The sequence below is a fragment of the Archocentrus centrarchus genome, chromosome 7, assembly GCF_007364275.1.
Source record: "Archocentrus centrarchus isolate MPI-CPG fArcCen1 chromosome 7, fArcCen1, whole genome shotgun sequence".
NCBI classification, from domain to species: Eukaryota; Metazoa; Chordata; class Actinopteri; order Cichliformes; family Cichlidae; genus Archocentrus; species Archocentrus centrarchus.
Window position 1 is genome coordinate 25,207,274 of NC_044352.1, and position 24,782 is coordinate 25,232,055.

The following is a 24,782-nucleotide window of genomic DNA, read 5'->3' on the forward strand; positions in this document are numbered from 1 at the left end:
TCTCAATTACTTTCTTTCTCAATTGCTCCTGAATTTCTTTGGATCTCGGCATGATGTGTAGCTTTCAAGGATCTTCTGGTGGACCTTACTGTGTCAGGCAGCTCCTATTTAAGTGATGTCTTGATTGGGAACAGGTGTGGCAATAATCAGGCCTAGGTGTGGCTAGGGAAATTGAACTCAGGTGTGAAAAACCACAGTTATAGTATGTTTTAACAAGGGGGGCAATCACTTTTTCACACAGGGCCATGATGGTTTGGATTTTTTTTTCACCTTTACTAATAAAAACCTTCATTTACAACTTGCATTTTGTGTTTACTTGTGTTGTCCTTGACTATTGTTTAAATTGGTTTGATGTTCCGAAACACTTAAGTGTGACAAACATACAAAAAAACAGGAAATGAGGCAGGGGGCAAACACTTTTTCACACCACTGTACATCTCATGGGTGGGAATCTCTGGCTAAATTGCTGTAAACTTCCAGTCAGCTTTACGTTAGCATCATAATTCGATATATTGTTACTTTAGTCTTTAGATCTTTTGCGTTTGAAGGACAGTATGTAGACTACTTGTTTGAGGGCATTTAACCAAAGCGAGAAAACGGCAACCATCAGATAAATGACATTGGTCCCTTCATCACATTTAAATTAAGTATTGCTGTATTAAACACAGTAGAATAAATGCCAAGAGAGAAATTGTCGTTCAGGTAACATACCACAACATAGAGCAATAAAAAAAGAGTAAACGTTTAATCTTTCGAGATATTGATTAATCAAACACAAATTAATATACTTATGGCTTGATGGTTAAGGAATGCATGCGTCACATTTATTTTTAAATAAGCACACTATATTTTTTTTATTTTTATTTTTTTTAAAAGCACACCAATCTTGACTTCATGTACATAAATTTTGGATCCTGGCGCTTAATTTCAGGGTAAAATTAAGACACCAAAGAGGAGATGGCTGGGGGAAAAAAAAGAATAGGACTGAGACAAGAAAGGCATTGGGCAGTGCAACATGGTTGCAACTTGTAATTGAATTTGCTCACTCATGTAGTTGTGCATACTGCAGATTTGACATTACAGAGCAAGAACTGAGAGTTTGATTCTTATGGCAGATACATGCAATCTATTTGGCAACCTGCAGCTAACAGCCTGGCAGTGCTGCATGCTACCAATTTCAGTCTGTTGGCAAACAAAATGCATTACACACAGATGTATACAGAAAGGTCTAGGCACTAATGACAAAGTGAGGACAAATGTATTTGTAACATGTAGTTAACATTAAAAAATAATTGGATTCAATATTCTCTAATTCTAATTTATCATGCTACCTGTAGGTTAAGTATCTTATCTAAATCTCAGGTTCTCCTTAGATTTAGGTAGTCTCAGTCTGACAGCAAGTATTGAGATCAGGGCTCTGTGGGAGTTATAACATCTGCTGGTGGACTCCTTGTTCTTGTCAGTGAAGAGGGTTCTTGCCCTGGCTGTTTATAAGGGTCACTGTGATGCTGCAGACTGAAGTCTTCCTGATATTGCATGCTGGATGATCATATAAACGCAATATTCCCCATGTGCACAGCTTGTCACCAGGTTTTCTCAAGACACAAGTATTTAATGCTAGTTGGGGTTTTTTTTGTGAAAGGGATGGGAATTTAGAAACTTGTCGTTATAGTAGTTCACTTAAAGATGAGAAGGTATGAGCAGACACTAAGATAGTGTTTTATTATACAAAATTAAACTGGTATTTAAAATGCTTTAAACACAAATTCCAAGATCTTCAACTGTTCTGACCCCTTGGATAATATTGATATAGTCTTGTGCTTCATTGTGACCTTACTTGCACTTGTTCTCACATTTGTGACCTCATAATGATGTCACCAGTGCGAACATGACTGTAACAACGGGCGCTGCACTAATTGTCAGTTGCAGGCAACTGTACACTAATTATGGTCATCAAAACAAAGAATGAGCAGCTATAACAAAAGCAATTATGGAACATTGTGGTGATGAACCCACTGTCCATTTTTCTTTTTATATTTAAAACTTTAGCACCTGCTTTCTATACAAGGTTTAAATGTCATATTATTTATTTATTTTTTTTAATGCAAGTCTAAATGTAGTCGTTTACTCAGATATCGTTTTGATTGATCAATCAGTGTCAGATGAATCCACCTATGCTTTAATTTTCTCCCAAGAAAGTTATTTGTATTTTGAGCTTTTTCAGTTAAACCAATAATAGTTTGGGACCTTTACAACCTTCTAGTGAGCTAGAACAATGAGTATGTGAGTGTATCAGTGAGGTCTTTTACATAATCCATAGTGTTTCATTTTCTTTCTTTCTCTCTTAGGAGCTGGAGAGTCGGGAAAGAGCACCATAGTGAAACAGATGAGGATCTTGCATGTCAACGGCTTCAATGCAGAGTGAGTACTAGTGAGGCCTAGAGCTACCTGACCATGAGCAGCATCTGCTGAGTGCTCTTTGAAGAACAAGACACATGTTGGCTTGTGTTTTGGAAAACTTCACTTCCAGGCTGAATCTGCATCTCCTCTCAGACCCTCACAGAGACCTGTGTAAGAGTACATTTGACAGTTGTGATAATTTTCTAAAGTTTGAAGTTGACAGTCATTTCTGATACTGGGGTGTGGTTTGTGATACTTGAGTTGATGGACAGACTTGTGATATGTTAATTCACCATTCACTGAAAGGCAACTTTATAAGACCTAGTCTTTAATCTTGTCTGCCAGCCCAATTTCATTAGCAGCGTATCTAGGCTGCAAACAAAGCACATGGTTAACATGTTGTGTCACTTTAAGTTGACATCAATTCATTCTGTGCAATATTATACAACTTGCCAGCTTGCAATGAGTTGCAGAATACCTCAGGTTGCCTTTGGAGGAGCCTCTAAAATAAAACAGCCCTGGCCAACACATCACAAGTTTGCTTAAGGCCACAGTCTCACAGGCCTAGTGTTGAGTTGACACCTGCCGGTCATGCGGGGGGGGGGGGGGGGGGGGGGGGGGGGTGTCTGTATCATAAATGGTTGTGGGAGGCCTTTTGAAATGTGCTGGTTGCAGTGGTAAGGCACCGCATTTACTTTGAAGGTGAACAGTCTTTGTATCCAGTTCGGATTGGACTTTTCAGAGTCTTGCTACCACTTTACAAGTAGTTTGAAAGTGTTTGCAGACAAGTGGGCGTCTGCTCTGCAGGCTACTGGCGACCACAGCAATCTGCAAGAGACCAAAAAAAAAATCGTAAGGTGGCTTTTGGTGCAGCACCATATAATTCTTTGCAACCACTTTCACTTTGATAGGCAGCAACCACTTGCCAACTAGTGAGGAATGCACTAAAAGCACTAGCTATAAGTTACAGCTAGTGGGATACTACAAGTTTTTGTAGAATAAACTTCTATTAATTGAATGGGTTATAAGGCAGTATAGTAGAGTCCAAAAGGTAGTTTCATCTTTTACAGTATACACCTGGAGCACTGAAGTAATTTATTTACTGATATCAGAAATTAATGTTTATTGGTTTGACTGTTTAGTAAACTAATCCTCTGTAAAGACAACATAGATGCTAGGGTTTAATATTTTTCCCGAAAATGACATGAATCAAATCCCGGGAAATGACGAGCCATTTCCCGGGAATCCCGGGAAAAAGTTTATTTATTTTTTTATTTTAATTAGGCCTTCTGTAGCCTGTGTCGGCCTTAACCTATTGTGATATTGTAGAGGTAGCTTTCCAGCTATGTCCTGTTATGCCCAGTAGGGGGCAACGTCGGCTTGATTAATGCAATAAAATCTACATCTCGACATTCGAGTGCTCGAGCTATGCGGTGTTGTATCGTTCCTCAACACTCCCTTAACAAATATAATTCGAATATTCCTCCATTGTACATGGAATTATACCAAGATATTTTACAATTGCTGGTGCAAAACAATACGGTTCATCTCCACAGCATTGATAAAGGCTCAGCCACGCTGTCGTGGCGACATCTGTTGCGCTATATCTCCACCAATGGAACGCTGTAATAGTCATTGAAAAGTTAACTACCGTACTAAACTATAATATGACATAACACAGGGCCTTGAGTAATGCACTATGACTTGGTCATTGCCATTCTGGCAACAGCAAATTTATAACACCGTGTCTGAGGGTTAAAGTAGGTTCGCTGTGAATCGTCTTTTGAAAAACTGGCCAATCCTTATAGCCTAAAAAATATACATTTTACTCAACTCCATTTTAAAAGCGAAATATGTTAAAGTATCTATTTCATGATACTTTCTTCACACATTAGGCCCGTATCCTAATTCATGATTGTTAGTAAGCGGCTGCAAACGAGGAAAAGAAACACTCGAAGTTAAACAGATATTTCTTTATTGTTCAGGGCAGGCATATTTTATAGGCTATATAATGCAATATAGTAATATATAATAATATAAAATTATATAATACAAAATACCTTAGGGTAAACACATTGCCTACGATTTCAACAAATTAAAGAGGAAAAAAGTACAACTGTGTAATACCTCTATTAAAACGCTTGAGATGAAGGCTGAAGCCTTAAACGGAGGCTGAACGTGCCTGAAATGAAGAGTAATGCTTTTCGCATTAAACGAACCCTTCTCTCAATATTTCCTTAAATTTAACATTCTGAAGCTTTCTTTTCTTTCTGAAAGTCAAATCGACGCGCGTGACTTTTTTCCCGGTTTCCCGTCTAACGTTTCCCGGGAAACGGGAAATGGTTCTGATCGCATTTCCCGGGAATCCCGGATCCCGGGATTAAACCCTAATAGATGCCTCTTACCCCAGTAAGCTAAATTAATTGGTATGACTCGACCTTGTTTTTGTGTAAATTTTAGTTTTGAAATCTGCACATGAGCACACATGCTGATGTGGGTGTGTGCAAGGGTAGTTTCACCCAAGCTTTCATAATGAATTGGCAATCAATACCCTAAAAGTTGCTCCTCTGTAAATATAAGTAGGCCTGCTTTGTGACAAATGACAGCGATAATTAGCTGTTCTCTAGTGCGTCCTTTGTACCACCATCAGATGCCAGCACCACCATCTTGAAGTGCAGTTAGTGACACTTGTCCCCGTTCTGCTCTGCAGCTCCATTGAGATTGGGATGGTGGCAGAAGAAGATGTTGGTTAGAGTGACACACTTGCAGAGCAGGAGGAGGACTGCTGCCAGCTGCAGTCCAAAATGGTGGAGTTAGTCCATCTGAACACAAGACAAAATGCTCTCTGGAGAGAAAGCTGAATGATTTGAAGGACCACTACTCCAGTGTCCTGGTCAGCTTGCCAGTAGAACATGAGATGAGAAGAGCTGGGGCTAGCTAGCAAGCAGTAGCTGATCTTTATAGTGCACTCTCACAAGTCTCTGAGGGGTTTTTAAGGTCACTCCAAAGGTGACCAGCAATATAATTGATAGCTCTCTCAGATGGTCTGGAGGGGAGAAAATGCTCAGCTCAGTTGCCAAACATACTTGGATGAGGGTTAATCTAGCTGAGTGACCAAACACAGTGAAGTCTATGTGGAAAATACTAAAGATTACACTTGTGTTGCACTTCTTTTCCTCCTGACTGGCACATCCTTAACTTGTGCTTAACTAGTTTCAGTAAGCAAATAAGAGGTTTGTGTGGCATGTCCATTTTTGGATATGTATTGATGTGGTAGTGATCATGTATTGATAGGGATGTAGGTATATTTGCAAGGTTGGACTAGAAAATCATCCCTTTAGGCAAACTCGAGCTTATGACACAAGTGTCAATGTGTCTATCTGTGCTTGTATGGGCAGAATGGCCATCTTCATTAAGACACAAAAATTCATAGTGTCATCACTTAAGTCAGAAATGTGACTCTTCTTCCTTTCATATGGCTTATTTGTGTCCTCAGATGCAGTAAACTGGAGTATTTTCATGTTTTCTCTATGAACGTCTGTTTAGACATCACCTTTGGCATTAATCATCTCTCTCAATGAAGATCAAAAGTGCTGCAGAACAGTTGCATGTGGGTCTTCACATGACAAGCATAACAATATGCTTTAATTAGCCTGCATCCTCAGGCAGGACATAACTGTACTGATTTGGGCCTTAAAGGGGTCAATAAGGCCTGTGATAAAAGATTTGGGGTGAATGACTCATGTTGTGGCATCATGGTAAGGTCAGAGCAATTCTCTCATGACTGGGAGACTGGTGGTTCCAATTGCCTTTGTGGATTTTTTTTTTTTCAGGTTGGGGGGGGGGGGGGGGGGGGGTGAATGAATGGCTGACTCATCTCCATGTTCTTTGACAAACATGACTTAAATGCCTTGCCCAAAGGCAGCTAAGTGCAAGCCTCATCACTGGAACTGTAAAGTAGTCAAGTGAGAACTGGGGATATGTGGGAGATTTTTATTTGGGGCCTACAAGTTTTTTGTGTGTGTGTGTGTGTGTGTGTGTCATAAAACCAGCACAATGAGCCAAAAACAGCTGAAAAGTTTGACATTGATTTCTTAATGCTGCTTTTTCCAACTTTTCAAATTTCAGTTTCATGAGTACATGCTTACCCTTTTATTTCTAGTTTTTAGTTTGACATAAATACTGACATCAGTCCTCATTCCTGTTTGAATGTTTTTATATATTGTGATGGGCATTTTTCAGTATGTTTCAGAATGTATAGATGGTCAATTGGTTGAACATTAATTTGATTCATATTATGCAACACTAAATTACATAAGTCTCATCTTATTGTCCACCTGAGTGTTAAGTGCCTTTTTATTTTTTTAAATTAAATATTTTAATTTGTCACTAGCACATTGTGTCACATTTAAGTCCTTCTCTCCCTATTTAATCACACAGAGGGAAGCTGTCTCACTGGAGAGAGCACACATGTGACTGTCTTCATTGACTATCAGTTTAAAAAATGTAAACGGGGCCTTCCCAGTTCCCCTCCTAACCCAATAACCTCTCTTACCCTCCTGTTTTATCTGTTCACTCTTTCTAGATGTCCAGTTACCTCACAAGTGGTTTGTCTTTAAATATGTAGAGAAATCTGTCACTTCATATTTTTCCCCATAAAGACTGATTGCCAAGAAATGCTAAGACACTGAAGCTAGGGTAGCAGAGGTTAACTTGGATGATATGTCATAACTTTGGCTCTATACATAAAATTATTTGTACCGTGAGTGTAGACAAGCTTGCGAATTGCAACGATTTAAAGAAATCCAGCTGAAGTTGACAGATGTTTTTAATAAAATTGATATCTTTTACATTTTTGCTTGTCTGGACTAGTGCAGCTGCATCCCTTTGCGTAAAAGTAAAAACTGACAGAACAAAGGGGCCCATTTCACCCTTGTCACTGGCATGGAACTATTGTAAACACAATGCACTGTTGTCCTGGCAGGCTCAAGGTGAAAGACTAACTGGCTCTCTGGTTGCCTTTTATTAGAAACTATTCTGTCAGTCCAAATGTCTGAAACACACAGCTATCATTTACAGCAGACAGACATAATTTCTCTAGCATGCGTGTCAATGAAGGTCTGTTTATCCTTACAGAGCAAAAACAAACTTAATGCAATGGACTGTAGTAGACCCTGACTTTTTTTTTTTTTTTAAGCTTCATTAAAACAATACTTTACATCAAAAACAAGTTTAGTTTTGCTACAAAGATATTTATTTTAAGAGATACTGGAGTGCAAGCTTTGGGGTGGCTTATAGTTAGTAGTCATTTTTATATCTGCTATAGTTTTGTCCAAACAGTTGTACAATGTTTGACAAAATGTCACTGATTATAGTCTGAACCATTCTGTCAGTGTCTTAAATTTTTTTAACTATATTTTTGCTCCCTTTGAACAGTATTTTGGATTACTACAGTTTGTTAATTTGTGCTTTCTTTATATGTATTGTAGTTTGAAAATTATAAATATTAATAGAAAATGTTTTTAAAACATGAAAACTGTGCAGAAGAAATCACCACATGATGGTAAACTGAAGCCATATATAACATTCTTACACATTTTGCACGTGTAAGCAGCTCATCCCATTTAAACACTTTCTGTATCTATGTACTTTCTGCTTTTGTCTGTATTTTACTGCTTCTCACTGAACTCTTGTCTGTTTCAGAGAAAAGAAACAGAAAATTCAGGACATTAAGAATAATATTAAAGAGGCTATTGAGGTAAGTGTGTGTTCATTTGTGCTGTTAGAGCTTTAGTTAAAGCTTGGATAAATTAGAAGACATAAGCTGTCTTGTTGTCTTTTCAGGATTCAGAAATTGTGTTCATCTTATGTGTTTGTATCGGTTGCTCTTCAGTGTCTTTTCTTTGGGTTTGTCTTTCCTACAGACCATAGTAACAGCTATGACTACCCTAACCCCTCCTGTGCAGTTGGCATGTCCAGAAAACCAGTGCCGGATTGAATATATCCTCAACTTTGTCAATCAGAAGGACTTTGAGTTTCCATCTGTGAGTAGCACAATGTCACCGAAGATGCATCCACCCACACTTAGAAATTTAGCTTTCTTTAAATGTTGGAACAGGTTTTTCTTGTTTGTCCTGTTTTGATCATGACCACAGTTCTCCAGCTTTACTTTTAAATGTGTAGTTTAACTTGTGGCTCACATTCTCATAGTTCATTCCTCTTGTTTAATCATGTGTTGCCAAGAAATCTTTGTTTCAGTTCTAGACTTGATGGTGTCATGTGACCTACAGTTTTAAGAGTGATTAAAATGGTCATGTAATTCAGTTTTGACCTACTGTACTTGGAGGTTGTTAGAGTGCTTCAGAAAGTGGGTACAATGTCTATGGTACATTTTGTTTTTGTTTTTTGTTGGTTTTGTTTGTTTTGGGGGGGGTGGGGGTCTATATAATAGATCTGCAGCAGAGCCAGGCATTCTCTCGGCTGTGTTTTTGTTTAAGTAGATGATGGCAGGTATTACTCCAGCATCCCAGGTGATCTGTTGACATAGGTAACGACTGCGTCCAGAGACTGTCATGGGCCCTGGGGTTTACTAATGAGCCAGTGGATAATGTCTGTGGGTTTAATATTCTCAACAGGATATTTCAATTCACTAATTATCCATGCCAAGAGATTTAGGTTCACACAATGTCTACACTGTGCTAACAGCAATTTACCAAAAACGGTACTTTACCTTAATCTTTTTCCATAATGGCACATATTGAAACTGTGCACGTTAAGACAAGTGACACTTACTTATAGGCATTGGTGATGCAGTAGTTAGGACTGTTGCCCCTGAGCACCAGGGTTCTGGGTTCTAAACTGCTGGTTTGCAGGGATATTTGTCTCCGGAGTTTGCCTGTTCTATTTTCCTGTGTCTCTGCAGACGCAAGTGCATATCATGTAGCATTTAGTGTAAAATGCCTTCATTGGTTAGTAAGACAAGAAATGCACTGTATAAATGCTGGTCAATCTGTGTCAACATGCATGTTGAATTTCTGGAAAACAATCAGGCAATATTGTAACAAATCAGGGAAGGCATGTGGTGACTTATAAGGCCCAATCAGGATGCAAACGAGTGTCTGCATTATTGTTTCTGCAGTCCTGGAGCTAGGCAGCATTTACAAAAGTCTGTTTGAGGAGTAGTGCCATGCATGGGAAGTAAGTTATGCATTCAATACTAAAATGTTAGTGTGGACATTAGACTCGACAGCCACCTGCTGAGCTTGAGTTTTCAGTGCACCCAGTTTCTGACCTTTTAAGAAGAACTGTGATACTTCTATATTGTAAACTTTAGGTTTTGAATGTACCCTAATATGTCAAGAGATTAGAGGTAGAAGTGAAGTTTTGTGCTAACAGTGGTGCCATGTTTAGCATTAGAGGATGTTTTGTATCTGTGGGTTATCTTTGGGTACTCTTTTATATAACATTTTTAAATGCGTACAGAAATGAGTTTAAGGATTGGGGGGGGGGGGGGGGGGGGGGGGGTAGAGAAAATATTTCTTCACCAGATACATCTGTTTGTTTACATGATGGCACTGAGCTCCGTCTTACCCTACGTGGTTTATAGTTAGTAAGCAGACAGAAAATTTTAGTTGGCAACAATTCATTAAGACAAATCAGCTGTCAGAGGAATCAAATCTGTGAGATTTAACATACAAGACTTTCTCATTAACCACTAAATCACCCTGCTGCCCAGTGAATTCCACACATACTGAACTGTTGGGAAGCATTTGTTTTTTTTGTTTTTGTTTTTTTTTTTGGGTTTTTTTGTTTTGGTTTTTATGGTTGCTTTATTTATTTAGATGACTTGTTTATGACAAGCGTGGCATAGTTTCCAAGTTATAAAACAGGATTGTGAAAGTGTAATTTGTCTGTCAGTGGGATCTGTATGGGAGTGTGTATGTGTATAGAGGTGTGCGTCTGCGCGCGTCATAGGCACATCATCACTTCCAGTCAGGACTGTGACATTATTAATTTATCTGGAAATGAAGACTAATGGTAAATCAGGATGAAACAGGAATCAGTTTGCAGGAAGTGCAGTTGCTTTTAAACTGAGTTTAACAGTGCCTTTATTTGCCTGCTAATGTAAATGTTTTGATTAGATTTCATTTGGATGAGGATCTTATTTTTGAAGGTGCTAGAGTTAGTTGATTCAGCAAGTAGAGAGCTAGTAAAGTGCTATAGATGAATCGCAACTTTTAGAGTTTAGAGCAGTTTACTTCTGTCAAACAGGTTTAGGACATTACCGGGAATAAGAGTGATTTCTCCAGACTTGGTATGTAAATATGATATATACTATAGTTTGAGGCTGTGTGTGTGTGTGTGTGTGTGTGTGTGTGTGTGTGTGTGTGTGTGTGTGTGTGTGTGTGTGTGTGTGTGTGTGTGTGTGTGTGTGTGTGGTGTGTGTGTGTGTGTGTGTGTGTGTGTGTGTGTGTTTTTTCTTTCCTAAGTTGAAGATAAAAGGACACTTTTGAATGCAGAAAGGAAAATATTCTTACTGTGGTGAAAAAAGTCAAAGATCTGTGTGCATGTTACGGTCAGTTACATTGCTCTTGGCAGGTAGAAACATGCGTGGTTATTGGGCTTCCTGATGAGGAAAAAACTGCTCTGTAATTCTTAATTTTGATTAGACAGAAGTCCAGGCCCATTTATTTTTCTATTTCATGGTAACATGAAGACTCTGCTAAGTGATGTTGCAAATTTGAGTTCTTCAGGATGAATCATTCAATTCAGTTTTATCTATATGGTGCCAAATCACAACAGTTGGTCACCTAATAGTGCAAGCGCTTGGCAACAGTGGGAAGGAAAAGCTCCCTTTTAACAGGAAGAAACCTCTGGTAGAACCAGGCTCAGGGAGGGGCCATCATCTGCTGTGGATAAGGGGAGAGACACAGGACCAAAAGACATGATATGGAAGAGAGCCACAAATCAATAACTAATGATTAAATGCAGAGTGGTGCATAAAGGGTGAAAAGGTGAGTGAGGAAGAAACTGCCCACCCCCAGGCAGCCTAGGCCTTTTTCAGAATAACTAAAGGATGGTTCAGGGTCATCTGATCCAGCCCTAACTATAAGCTTGATCAAAAAGGAAGGTTTTAAGCCTAATCTTAAAAAGAAGTGGGACCTCTTCTGTGAAACCTGCATCCATTCTACTTTTGAATACTCTAGGAACCACAAGCAAGCCAGCAAATGAGCAGTGTTCTATTGGGGTAATATGGTACTATGAGGTCTTTAAAATAAGATGGGGCTTGATTATTCAAGAAGGATTTTAAATTCAATTCTGGCCTTGTTTCTAAGATTGTAAATGGACTGGTTTTTATTAGCCCTCAGGGGGTTCAGTATCTTGCCCAAGGATACTTTGGCACGCAGACTGGAGTAGCCAGGAATCAAACCACCAACCTTCCAATTAATAGGTGACCCGCTCTACCTCATGAACTACAGCCAACCCTCAAGATTTGTACAATAACTTCAGTTTTATTTGACTTTAGAAGCAGGAAATTGGAGGTCATACAGGTCTTTGTCTTTAAGATGTTACTGCAGTTGAACTAATTGGCATGTGTCATCTGGCTTCATGGATAGATGAAGCTCAACAGACTTAAGTTGTTTCTAGACTGACCGTGTTTATTTGTAGAACATCAGAGAAAGGCAAGGTTTGATGTTTGCAGCATAAATTTGCGTGTTTAATGTAGCGAAATGTCTCATCTCTGCAGCCCATAGCCTATATTTATTTTTACAGGACTGGGCACTTGACAATAACTACCCAGCTAAGTACTGGATTACTTCCTACATATCATTACATGTAGCAAATTCCATTATCAACTGAAAGAACTTGACTGTGTGTGCAACACAGGCATTTGTGTACTGCCCACTCTTGATACATTGTGTGGATGAAAGTATTTGGCCACACCTCTTAATCTTTGAATTCAGGTGTTTTCAATCTGCCTATTTATAAATGTTTGAAAGAATTGGTGGTTCCAAAAAATCTTGATGAATTTGAGCATGCTGCTGTATTAGGATACCGCTGCTGCAGCAAGTCGGTTCATGAAATTTCTTCTCTCCTAGATATTCCAGTCAGCTGTTAGTGGTGGTGTTGCAAAGTGTAAGTGTTTGAAGCTGAGTTGCTGTGGTTCCTAAAGTGGCAGACCACAAAGTTAGAGAGGGCTGAGTGTCTCAAACACTCAGTAACTGCCAAACCTCCTCTGCCATTAACATCAGCACAAAAAACGTCTGCCAGGAGCTTCATGGTATGGGTTTCCATGGCTGAGCAGCTCTTCTAGGTTTAATGTGTAGGTGGCCCAGTATTCTTGTCCATGTAGTGAAGTAGAAAGCAAGTGTACGTGGCCTGCATTAGGCTAATTTTTAGATATTGACTAAAAATGTTTATTTAAATAGCCCTGCATATTCAAAACAACTTGCTGTCACTCTAGTTGGTCTGTGCTTTATTTGTACAGCATCATCTCTCATATTAAATGTCAATACAGCAAATATCACAGCACAGCTGCTGGTATTAAAATATGTACATGAGCCATATAATGAATTTGGCTGTAATGAAAGAATATGCTGTATATGATCAGAGTGGGGAGCCAGATGGGCCAAAAACACAAAAAAAAATCTAGTTGTGTGGTTTGTGTTAGAATAACGTGAAATGAACAAGTGAAATTATAAATGGAAAAATAACTTTGGGTCACCTATCAACAATTACATTGCAATTTATGCATCTGAGCCATCAAAATTTACTTGTGAATGTAAAACTACATAAATACATAGAGACAGTTAAACACTGGTAACATTTGTCCATAAGGCAAAGCCTTACTGATACAGGATTTTGTCAACCTGCTCAGCAGCATGCTTGTAAGGATTGGGAGACTCTAAAGAAATCAAACAGGTTCCTTTAAATTTAGGAGCACCTGACTAATAGCAAAGGTTCTTTGTCACTGCTGAGAAAAGGTTTTCAGAAAATATTGAACCAGTCCATTGCTCCCCTCAGGAGCAACATCCATTTTAAAACATGAGCTAAATATGTATCGTGTATTTTTAAGCCTAGAGTTTGAGTGCTGCAGTTATAAAACTGTCCCTTTTTGGGTTTTTTAAAATAGTGATTATTCTTGTAGTGTTGACATTCTCTTATAGGCCATTAGATAAACCTGTAAAATCTACTGTAGGCCTGAGCAGCAGTTTTGTCATTAACTCCACCTTTACAAGCTTGTACATTTTCAGTTTTTGACATTACCAGAAAGGTGCAGTCAGCTTTGTTTTATTACTGGGTTCATAGTGGCTGGTGTACTGGACTGCATTACATTACCCCAAATCTGTTCATGGAGTGGACAAAATATCGGGTACATGTCATGTAATAAACCGTGTCCACCACCAGCCACCATGAGCTCGATAAACATGAATAGTCACTGCTCTGAACACTGCAACAAACACTGTACGACTTGTTTAAAAACAGGTGTATGCAAAGTGACCAGTGAATGCATACGGCAACATACAGTGGGTTCTGTTGCTTGTTGCTGTTTCTGCAACTTTTCACCTCCTTGAAATAGTCAGCAGAGGAAACCTGTTATTGACTTAGTATTAGGACTGCAAAAAATAAACGCTTCATTGATTTGATGTCTGCATGTCAGGCAGTCTGTCTCTGTGTAATGTGCGGTGTCTGCACCCTTATTTACCTTTTTAAAGACATGCACACAGGCGTCGCCCAGGGACAACATACACTGCATATGATGTCAACAAAAACGCTGAGCAGGAGGTGCCCTCAGACACACGTCATGAACAGACAGCCCTGGCCTCTTTTCTTTCTCCTGTCATACTTGTCATGTTCATTGTAAGATGCACAGTGAATACATGTTGCCTACTTTTAGACTTGTTGATTCACATGAATTATTGGTTAATCTTGTTTTAATCATGCAAAGATTTGCATGTAAGCTTGCATTTACATTGCATAGAACTATATGTTCTTGTAATTTCATTGTAAACAAGATTTTCCCTGCTCATGAGATTACCATGTTATACTATAGAATGTTATACTTTTGTTGTGACTCTCCATTTCTGCCTTTGTGTAATTCTTCTAATCTCCTTGTTCTCAGGAGTTTTACGATCATGCAAAGACACTGTGGCAAGACGAAGGAGTCCGGGCGTGCTATGAGAGATCCAATGAGTACCAGCTAATTGACTGCGCACAGTAGTAAGTAATTTAATTTTCAAGCTCAACTTCATGGTGACGTGACTTTAAAATATAATGGTTCTGTGAAGGATACAGTCTTTAGGTTTTATTGGAACTGTGGATATGGTGTTGATTTTAAGTGTTTTTTTTTTTTTGTTTTTTTTTTAAGTCCTCTTTAGTATATAGCTTGAGATTGGTGTAGTTTGCGTATTATGAGATTTTAGGGGTGCTGCTGTTAATTTTTACTGATTATCTTAATAATTTTATTTGGGGGGGGTGTCTCAGACCACTAGTAATAAGCCAGCATAACGCAACACAAAGTTGTGTACTTGAGGCATCCTAGAGGCTGTGTGGTTTGAAGTACTTCCATGCCAGGAAGCAGCAGAGCAGCTCCTCTTTTTTGCTACAGACCCAGCTGGGGACCAGGTACTTTGGCCAGTTACTGGCAGGGTGAACAGTTGCATTATTGGGACAGATGCAGAGACTGTTCAGTATGTTTATGTATTTGTTCTAGTACTTCTAGTCTTTTGATAAATCATTAAGCCAGGGGTGGGCAACTCCAGGCCTCAAGGGCCGGTGTCCTGCAGGTTTTAGATGTGTCCCTGATCCAACACACCTAAATCAAATGGCTGAATTACCACCTCCAGTATGCAGTCAAGTTCAACAGAGTCCTGCTAATCACTTCTATATGTGATTCAGGTGTGTTGGATCAGGGACACATCTAAAACCTGCAGGTTGTGCGATGAGTTTCATGTCAGCATGGTTTTTCCATTTGTGACCGTTATCTGGCTGTCACACATTTTCAGTATAGTATAGTATAGTGCATTTTACAATAATTTCCTGAAATATGTTGGAATTATACCCTTAAATTTAAAAAGACCATTAGGGACCCAAGAACACAAAACGGCAAGAGAGTGAGAGTGAGCCAGTTTATTTTCCTCTTCCAGCAAGAAGAGCAAGCACATAGGTTGTACCAGCGTACGCCTCCTTTACATACAAGGAATGATTTGGCCTACCATAATTGGTGACCATGCATTGATGGATGTGTGGTGATCAACTTAAACATATGTCAAAAAATTAGCTTGACCTTTTTGTATAAAAATCACTCACCTGCCTTTTCTCCACTCTTCTCCATGCCCTCTCCACACTCAGCACTGTTTCAACCACACACACACTGAAACAAAAAGTTGAGAAATAAACAAGCATGTCTGCAAACAAAGTTACATGACACGCTACAGACCCAACAGACAGAAAACACTCTTCTGTTTTCTCTCATTTTGCCATTGTGGGCATGAACACACCTTGGCAAGTGCAGTCATGTGAAAATGCCAGCATGAAAATATTGCTAGGAAGCTAAGAATTAATGATTATACAGATTCAATGCATCAGTGTGAAAACCAGCTGGAAATCTTCTCGGTTGGCGACAGTTCAGTCCATTATCAATCCCCAAGATAGTCCATCAACACAAAAGCCAAGCTCTAGTCAGTATGTAGGGAAACTATTCTCTGAATTAAGACAGATTCCAGTGCATATTGCCATTCAATATAATTAGTCACTTCAGATGGTGTTTCTAAACATACAGTTTTCATGTCCTGGTGAACACTGAAATTAAACTTTAATTTAGATAATGCTTCCCCACAAAAAAAAAATGTAAGTATCAGCAGGCTTTTTAAAAAAATTGCTGTTGAGTTGTGAGACTTGCTTCTTAAAGCACTTTGCTGTTGGTCTTTGTATTATTTGCAGTAAATGCTTGTAAGTTTATACAAGTTGTCATGTTTGTTCTCAGCTCCAGCAAACACACAGTCACTAGTTACAATCTTTAAATGTATGCATCTCCAAATTTTATGTTTTGCTCATAGGTCAGAGTCCTTTAGAGTTATGTCCAGTTAATATTTTCCAACTAAGCAGGTAAAACCACAAGGAAATTTTATAGTCAAGGAGTCGTGTAACAGCAGCAGTTTGGGAGCAAACATGGCGGAGGCTGAGTCATCTACAGATCAGAGAATGTTTAGAGGAGGGGGGGTGGGGGGGGGGGTGTTTGAGGAGCATACCTCAGGTTTGGACTATGAGCCTGTAGTCTCAACTGTTTTTTACTAAAAATGCATCCTAGTGAGTAGTACAGCCATTCATTGAGAACTTTAGATTGGTTTGATCTTTAAAAAGTTTACGTGAGGAAAGCTTTCTCCCCTAATTTCTACTTAAGGTGGTACAATCCAGTCAGTGATCACTCCTCCTCACTCACAAGACAAACTCATCCTGCTCTTTCTTTCTCTCCTTTTTTTTTTTTTTTTTTTTCCCTTTTCTCCATCTGTCTGTCTTCTTTCTGGAGCTACTCCAGCTGCACGAGATTGGGTGCTGATAGACTATTAATAGCGCCTGTGGTTGGGTCTCCATGGTAACCATGCTGCAGGCCAGGGCGCTGGGGAGCTATTTTTGAAATCTGCTCTGTAATGTCAGATGCCACTATGCTTTCATTCTCTCTCTCTCTCTCCTGTTTTTCATTCCCATGTGTGCTCTCATCTGGACATTCTGGACACTTTTTCGGTTGCTTTCTGTCTGATGGGCAAAGGATCCCAGAGATTCTCTTACTGTTCCCTGTTCATTTCCTCTTCCTGTTTCCTAGTTCATCCATGACACATTGATGACCAGCTGTCTTTGGACATAGGAGTTTGAATACTGCCTCCGCCACGTTCTGCTCTTTAACATTTTGAATCCAAAAATCTGAGAGTAATTCTGAGTTCTTTTAACAAGGTTTGGAATAATTGCAGATGTTGCGAAAGGCCTGCCTTCTCTTTAAAATGAGAAAATGCTGCATTAAATATTCTAAACATTAAAACTACTGAATGCACCATGCACTGTTCTCCATAAGATCTTAGTTTCCTTGGGCTGGATTTCATCTCGTGTAACCTGAATCTATCATCTTCTGCCCTTTGAGTTGTCATGATCACTTGTAGCGATGTTCACTCCCTGCTTTCACATTGATTGATGCATTTTGGCATACTGGACAAGAGCTTTACTGTTTTTCCTGCATATTGAGTAAGCAGTGAGGACGCCTCTGCCTTCAAGGTCACCTGCTGTGGAAAAATACAATTAAATTCAAAGGCTGGTTTTAATGGAGACGGTCAGTATTTTGGCTAAAATATTACATGGACAGCCTATGAGCAGAAACCGGTTTTGTATTTCTCATATCACAGCTGTGATAAGCATGAAAGATGATACTTAAATGTTGGTGTAGAAAATGTGCACAGTCATGTCTGCTGTTCTACCCCTTATTACCCTGCCCCAAGAGGGGGGAACGGGGTATTGTTTTTGGTATGGTTGTCTGTTTTTGTTAACAATATTACAGCAAAACTACCTATTGAATTCATACCAAAGTTGCAGGAAAGATGGCCAGTGATAATCAAGTGTATGACACAACTTTTGACTCAGAGGAACTGAGTGATCAGTTATTGCACACCTGGCAAATCACATTTTCTCAGAACTTTTTAAAAAAGAGTGACCATAAAATGGAAGTTTTTAAACACTAAAAAATTAATGGCATGGACAATAGGACCTATGTGTTATCTTGGTAATTCAGTGTTTAGAGTGACATGTTTGTGAGACAGACAATGTTCAAATTGGCTAAAATGTCTGCTGTGGGCGGGGTTTGTTGTCCAGCACCACTTGATTGTTGTTTTTTATATTTAATTGACTGCTTGAGCACATCTCTACAAGTTCTCAACAATATGAAGTCGCTGTGTGGTCTGTAATGTTACGTTACCTGTTATTTCTCCTCTCTTCAGCTTTCTAGACAAGATTGACATTGTGAAACAGAGTGACTACACTCCAACAGATCAGGTGCGTGAACTTCTTTGACCACAAAGTGAATATTAACCTGCATTTCACTATATAGCCATTTGCCGTTGGTAACATTTCATGAGGAAGTGAATTTGACATTTTGGTCCATATCTTTTTTTCTGCTGAGCATCCAAAATGGCAGCCATGTTCATGCATTTAAAAAATTGCCATCCTGAACTTAAGTGTGTTTTATAGCCTGTTATCTTTCACTGTCCAAACCATCAAAGATGAAAATTTCAGTTGATTCCTATATATGTTGTGATTACATCTTAGAGTGGGGGCAATAATTATTTGACCCCCTGCTGAATCTGTAAGTTTTCTCACTTCCAAATAAATGAACAGTCTCTAATTTTATGGTAGTTTCATTTTAATGGGGAGGGAGATGATATCAACCCAAAATCCAGAAAAATCACATTACATAAAAGTTATAAACTGAGTTATGTCATTGAGTGAAATAAGTATTTGGTCCCCTACAACCCAACCAGAATTCTGGCTCCAACAGATTGTAATCTGTGTTCCACATGGGCACACAGATTACAATCTGTTACAGATAATACTGATCTCAGCTCGTTATGTACACAAAGCACACCTGTCCACAGAATCAGTTTCTTCCTTTCCAACCTCTCCACTATCACAGCTCTTTGTCCTTGCCCAAAGGGTAATAGGGACAATGTTGTAGACCTGCAAAAGGCTGGAATGGGCTACAAGACCATCAGCAAGAACCTTGGTGAGTAAGTGACAACTGTTGGTGCATTATTTGGAAGTGGAAGAAATATAAGATGACCACCAATTGCCCTTGGTCTGGAGCTCCATGCAACATCTTGCCTCATGGGGTCGATGATCATAAGAGGTGGTGGATCAGCCCCAAACTACATATGAGGAACTTAATGATCTGAAGGCAGCTAGGACCACAGTCACCAAGAATAGATAACAGGCTATAAAGCACACTTAAGTTCAGGATGGCTATTTTTTAAATGCATGAACATGGCTGCCATTTTGGATGCTCAGCAGAAAAAAGATAGGAATGAAATCTTTCAGTGTTCGCACGGTCCCCCTGTTCAAGAAGGCACATGTACAGGTCCGTATAAAGTTTGCCAGTGAACATCTAAATGATTCAGAGAATGCTTGGGAGAAAGTGCCATGGTCAAAGGAAACCAATATCAAGATCTTTGGCATCAAAACCACTCACTGTGTTTTGGAGGAAGAGAAATGCTGAATATGACCCAATGAACATCATCCCCACAGTCAAGTACAGAGATGGAAACATTTTGCTTTGGGGCTGTTTTTCTGCTAAGGATACAGGATGACTTTCACCGTATTCAGGGGCCAATGGTTGGGGCTGTGAATTTTTTTTGTTTTGCCCCCCCCCCCCCCCCCCCCCCCCCCCCCCCCCCCCCCCCCCCCCCCCTCAAATCTTGGACAAGAACCTCCAGAAGACTGAAGAATGTGGTGGATGGGTCTTCCAGCATGACAGTGACCCAAAACATAGCGCCAAGGCAACAAAGGAGTGGCTAAAGAAGCAGCACATTAAGGTCATGGAGTGGCCTGGCCCGTCTCCAGATCTCAGTCCTACAGAAAATCTGTTGCCAAGCAGGAGCCAAGAAAACGGAAGGATTTGGCGAGTTTCTGTAAAGAGGAGTGGACCAAAAATCCCTTTTTTTTTTTTTTTTTTTTTTTTTTTGTATTATTTTTTTATTAAAATTAAACTAGTGTAAAAATTAGATGACAAACCAGAAATTCAGCAGGGGATCAAATAATCATTTCACTCACTGTATAAGTGTTTCTTCAGGACTGAATCTGATTTTTAGGGCACAGAAACCTTTGTTACATTTTTCTCTATTTACCAGGATTTGCTGAGATGCAGAGTACTGACTTCAGGGATCTTTGAGACAAGATTCCAAGTGGATAAAGTTAATTTCCAGTAAGTAAAAGGAGGAAAGGTAATTGTTAGAAAAGTAATTCAGTGTCAGTGGTTCAAGATGAAAACAAATCAACTTTACATATAAACTTTCTCCACATGATGGCAGCATTTCCCATGTTTATACTATTATCTCTACAGTATGTTTGATGTTGGCGGTCAAAGAGATGAGCGCAGGAAATGGATTCAGTGCTTTAATGGTAAGTAGTGTTTATTTCCTCTCACTTCCCTCGACTCCTGTTGTTTTCTCTTACTGCGTCTGATTTTTATCATTTCTCCCTTGTTCTCAGATGTAACAGCCATCATCTTTGTGGTGGCCAGTAGCAGTTACAACATGGTGATCCGAGAGGACAATCAGACCAACCGTTTACAGGAGGCCCTCAACCTCTTCAAGAACATCTGGAACAACAGGTGAGAAGAGATGCCAAACCTGCCTGCCTGTGGATTTCTGTTGGACAATAGTGGTGAGAAGCATGTTTTTACATGGATTCCTAAGATTAAGACGACAACATGCAAAATCAGAAAACCTTCACACAACTCGAAGTGCTGATGGGTAACAGTTATCGACCAAACGTGAATTCAATGCTAGGACACTTTTTATGAGCAAGACCAGTGTTTTTGTTTTGTTTTTCCTCTTCTGAATGATTTTATAACTAAAGGTGGGGGTTTCCCTAGCAGCAGCCAAACAAAGGGTAGAACGTGTGCTTTTATTTAAAAGTTTGAGTTGGGGTTTAAGCAAGTACAAAGATCTTTGGGAGTGTGTTTAATAGCACATCAGTCTGGTGCAAAATGTTTGTGGGTGTTTTTTTTAAATAAATATGTATGTAACATGTGTAACAAAACACTGGGATATTTCTTTAGAAATTATTTACACTGTCTTTCTATTGGAACTGTTACCTGCTGACCCCTGTTATGATTTATTTTGGCTTTCTCTTTTCACACTTAAAAAACTTAATAATCAGTTTGTGATCTTAATTGAGTCTTTTGTCATCCTCAGGTGGCTGCGGACCATTTCTGTCATCTTGTTCCTAAATAAACAGGACCTGCTTGCAGAGAAAGTGTTAGCAGGGAAGTCCAAAATTGAGGAATACTTTCCGGAATTTGCTCGCTACACCACACCTGATGACGGTGAGCAAGCTTGCTGTAGTTTTATCTGCTTACAGACACTTTGACCACAATAATAGTTCATTTTACATCTCAAAAAGCCAAAATTTGAGCAACTGCAACTTTTTATTTATTTATTTTTTTAAACTGTAAATATTTTATAAGGATGTGAAAAGACCTCTTTGCATGAAGATGTGTTAAGTTATGTTTTCATAAATGAAGTTCTTCATTAAAAGTTATCTCATGCACTAACTCATACACTAGACATTTAGGAGACGGTGCATTTAATATAATTTACCACAAGAGGTCATCCTTGATACAAACCTGGGAGGTTTTTCTAGTCGTACACTTGCTCACAGTGAGGTGGAAAGTTACTATTTACAACTTACTACATTGTTACATCATAGTGTGTATCACCTTACTGGTTGTTGTATGGTCATGTTTAAATTATCCACTTGAAAAACTGCATGTTATGAGATGTTTTGTCTACTCTTTCAGCGACACCAGAGCCTGGAGAAGATCCACGTGTTACAAGGGCAAAGTACTTCATAAGAGATGAATTCCTGGTAAGTGTACAGCTGTGACTTTAATAGGATTTGTTGTCATTTAATACTTGCATCCTTTATTTAATCAGTCATTTACCAGCTGTTTACCTCCCTTCCTTTGTTCTGCAGAGGATCAGCACAGCAAGCGGAGATGGAAGGCACTACTGTTACCCCCATTTCACCTGTGCCGTTGACACAGAAAACATCCGCCGCGTCTTTAACGACTGTCGAGACATCATCCAGCGGATGCACCTGCGGCAGTATGAGCTTTTGTGATGGGAGAGGAAAGGTGTTAGGCCAAAAAGATAAAACCAGACTGGACTATGAAAAACAAAACACAAAAAATAACAAAAAAATACCCTGAGTCTCTGAACTCTTCTGCAGAGGTTACAGACGGAATGGGGGGCCAAAACACAAACGCACTTCTAGTAAATGGACCGTGAACCCAGAACTTCCCCTGATGCAAACTCTCTACCTGATGCAGAATTTTTGATGGAAGGGTTTGAGGGGCTTACACACAGACTCTGATCCTCACTTTCAGCCATACTCCTAGCTCCTCACCTTTGGACATCATGTATCATCACGTTACCTTCACCTTTCTAAAAACTGAGTGGCCCAGTCTGGACTGAGTGTCCTGCAGCGATGAGGGATGGAGCTGCAGATGAGTTTTTTTTGTTTTGTTTTTTTTTTTTTCTTTTTCCTCTCTCCCCCCGATTGGGCTGAAAACTAAGAGCTACTACTTCAGTGCAATTGGAAAGAGAACTGTTGAATTACTGCAAATAGAGAATATGTTACAGCAGATCAACTGAACACTGTATTTAAGAAAGACAGGAAAAAAAAACAAGCACTGTGCTCAGGACTTTGACTCGAACCGTGTACACCAAACCTTCCTTTCACCTAGACATCTTTAAATCCAGCGGCTCTGCTTGCACACACAAAACGTATCACACCTGCTTTTTACTGGACTGCACAACAGGGGGTCAATCTGGCGACGCACTTATCTGTCGACGTGTCGTTGAGATGCCAGCTAATTTATCCGGATCAGTCCTTTGAGATTAAATGGGCGGAGTGAGTGGCTGCTCAGCCGAGCCCCAGAGGAGCGGCTTTACCGCAGGCTGACCGGACCACGGGTGTGTTGGTGAGGCTTCACTTTGGGCAGGGGTTCACAAAAACAGAATGGAGCCGACTGCGATGTGAATTTCTGATGGGAGTGTTGGCCGCGTTTGACAGGGGTGCCAACGACTTCTCAACAGAACTGTTTTTGCCACCTGACTTTGCCTTGTTGGTATTGGAGCATCATGTGAGGAGGATATATTGTTAAAAACAAACAGAAACAGATACCAACTTCTCTGGAACTTTAAATGGAGGGCGAAAGGCATCCTTTGACAGTACAGTACCATATAAGTTAAAGAGAACTCTCATCCTGTTATATTGTCTCCACAGCTGTTTTTGTCTGTGTAGACTTTTGTGCCATTGTGCCCTGTGCGCTCTTTCTTTATCTCTGCTCTGTCCTCCTTTTGTCACCCGTTCTCTACACGTTCTTCATCTTCCACCCACCTTCTTCACCACTACCACCATCATCACCTTTCCATTTGCACTTTTACCTTCCTAGCAGTGCTCTTTTGTTTTAAAGAGAAAATAAGATATATTAATCCTGGAATATTTAAAAAAAAAAAAAAAAAAAAAGACAAACAGGACTCCCACCCCCCCACTTGTGTGGTCACAACCTGCTCGCACCTCCCCGCCATTCCTCCACCATTCCTCCTTCCTCCCCAATTTCTTGCTCCTTTGTATGTCTCTTTACTTTACTGCTGAACTATTATTCTTGTACAGACTGTAAAATGTATTATTTTGTACAACTTTATTGAAAAAAATAACTTTTAGAAGATCCCTGTGCCTTGATCACGACTGTACGTGTGTAATGAGCTAAAGTGGGTGTCATACTGCGCTGTATAGCTTGGCCAATCCTCTCCTAACTCCCTGCCTCCTTCGCTCTTACCTTCTTTCCCTTTCTTTATCCCTCCTTGTTTTTGTTTTTTTTGTTTTTTTTCCCCTCCCCCATCTGTTCTCTCTCCTCGGAGATGGACAACCAGTCGTAGCTTTTGTATTTTTTTTTTCTTCTCTAACTCTTATTCTTCCATTCTCTTTATGATTTAAATGTCTATTTTTGAATCCATATACCCCCCAAAAGATAAATATATGAAATGTATATGGGTTCTTTTAAAAAAAAAGTATTTTATTAGAATCAAATGAACCTTGACAAATTGTACACTTGATAGTGTGCTTGTTGCTATAACTTAAATCCTTTTAACTGAAGTTGTGTTCAGGATTCTGTTTTTTTTTTTTTTTTTTTTTTTTTGCCTTTCCTTACGTTCACAGATTGAAGGGTTATAAATGGGAGGTGACAGATGCAAGACATTGCTTGTTTCTACACAAATTGTATTCTTTTTGCAAAAAATGGCCAAAAAAAAAAATGACAAAAAAAAAAAAAATTCTTTTCTGCTGAGGGGGAAGGGGGTCCTCCTGCCTAGCCTTGCACAGCAGAGGCAGCCTGTACAGTATTAGCATCTCTCATTTCAGTGCCCTAGTCTCATTTAATGTGTACATCAAATATGGGTCTACTTTCTGAATAGGAGCTCGGTGAAATAAAGATTTTTTTTTTTTTTTTTCTTTTTTTTTTCTTTTTCTTTTTTTTTTTTTTTTTTTTTTTTTTTTGGTGCAAACAGCAACAGCTTTGTCATTATGCTTTGTCATCGCACTTCCAACTCTAGGGATGG

General features: G+C 39.4%; 1 protein-coding gene across 1 annotated transcript in view; it reads left to right on the forward strand.

Annotated features, from left to right (window-relative positions):
* Positions 1-24,321, forward strand: part of gnas (GNAS complex locus) — a 29,473-nt gene extending 5,152 nt beyond the window's left edge. The window contains exons 2-12 of the mRNA XM_030733555.1: positions 2,349-2,421; positions 8,104-8,158; positions 8,325-8,444; positions 14,525-14,622; positions 18,384-18,438; positions 20,286-20,359; positions 20,498-20,556; positions 20,647-20,767; positions 21,354-21,484; positions 21,959-22,026; positions 22,135-24,321. Of these exons, the coding sequence (XP_030589415.1) occupies positions 2,349-2,421; positions 8,104-8,158; positions 8,325-8,444; positions 14,525-14,622; positions 18,384-18,438; positions 20,286-20,359; positions 20,498-20,556; positions 20,647-20,767; positions 21,354-21,484; positions 21,959-22,026; positions 22,135-22,281 (1,001 nt within the window). The 3' untranslated portion in view covers positions 22,282-24,321. The remainder of the gene's footprint in view (positions 1-2,348; positions 2,422-8,103; positions 8,159-8,324; positions 8,445-14,524; positions 14,623-18,383; positions 18,439-20,285; positions 20,360-20,497; positions 20,557-20,646; positions 20,768-21,353; positions 21,485-21,958; positions 22,027-22,134) is intronic.
* The last annotated feature ends 461 nt before the right edge of the window (positions 24,322-24,782 follow it).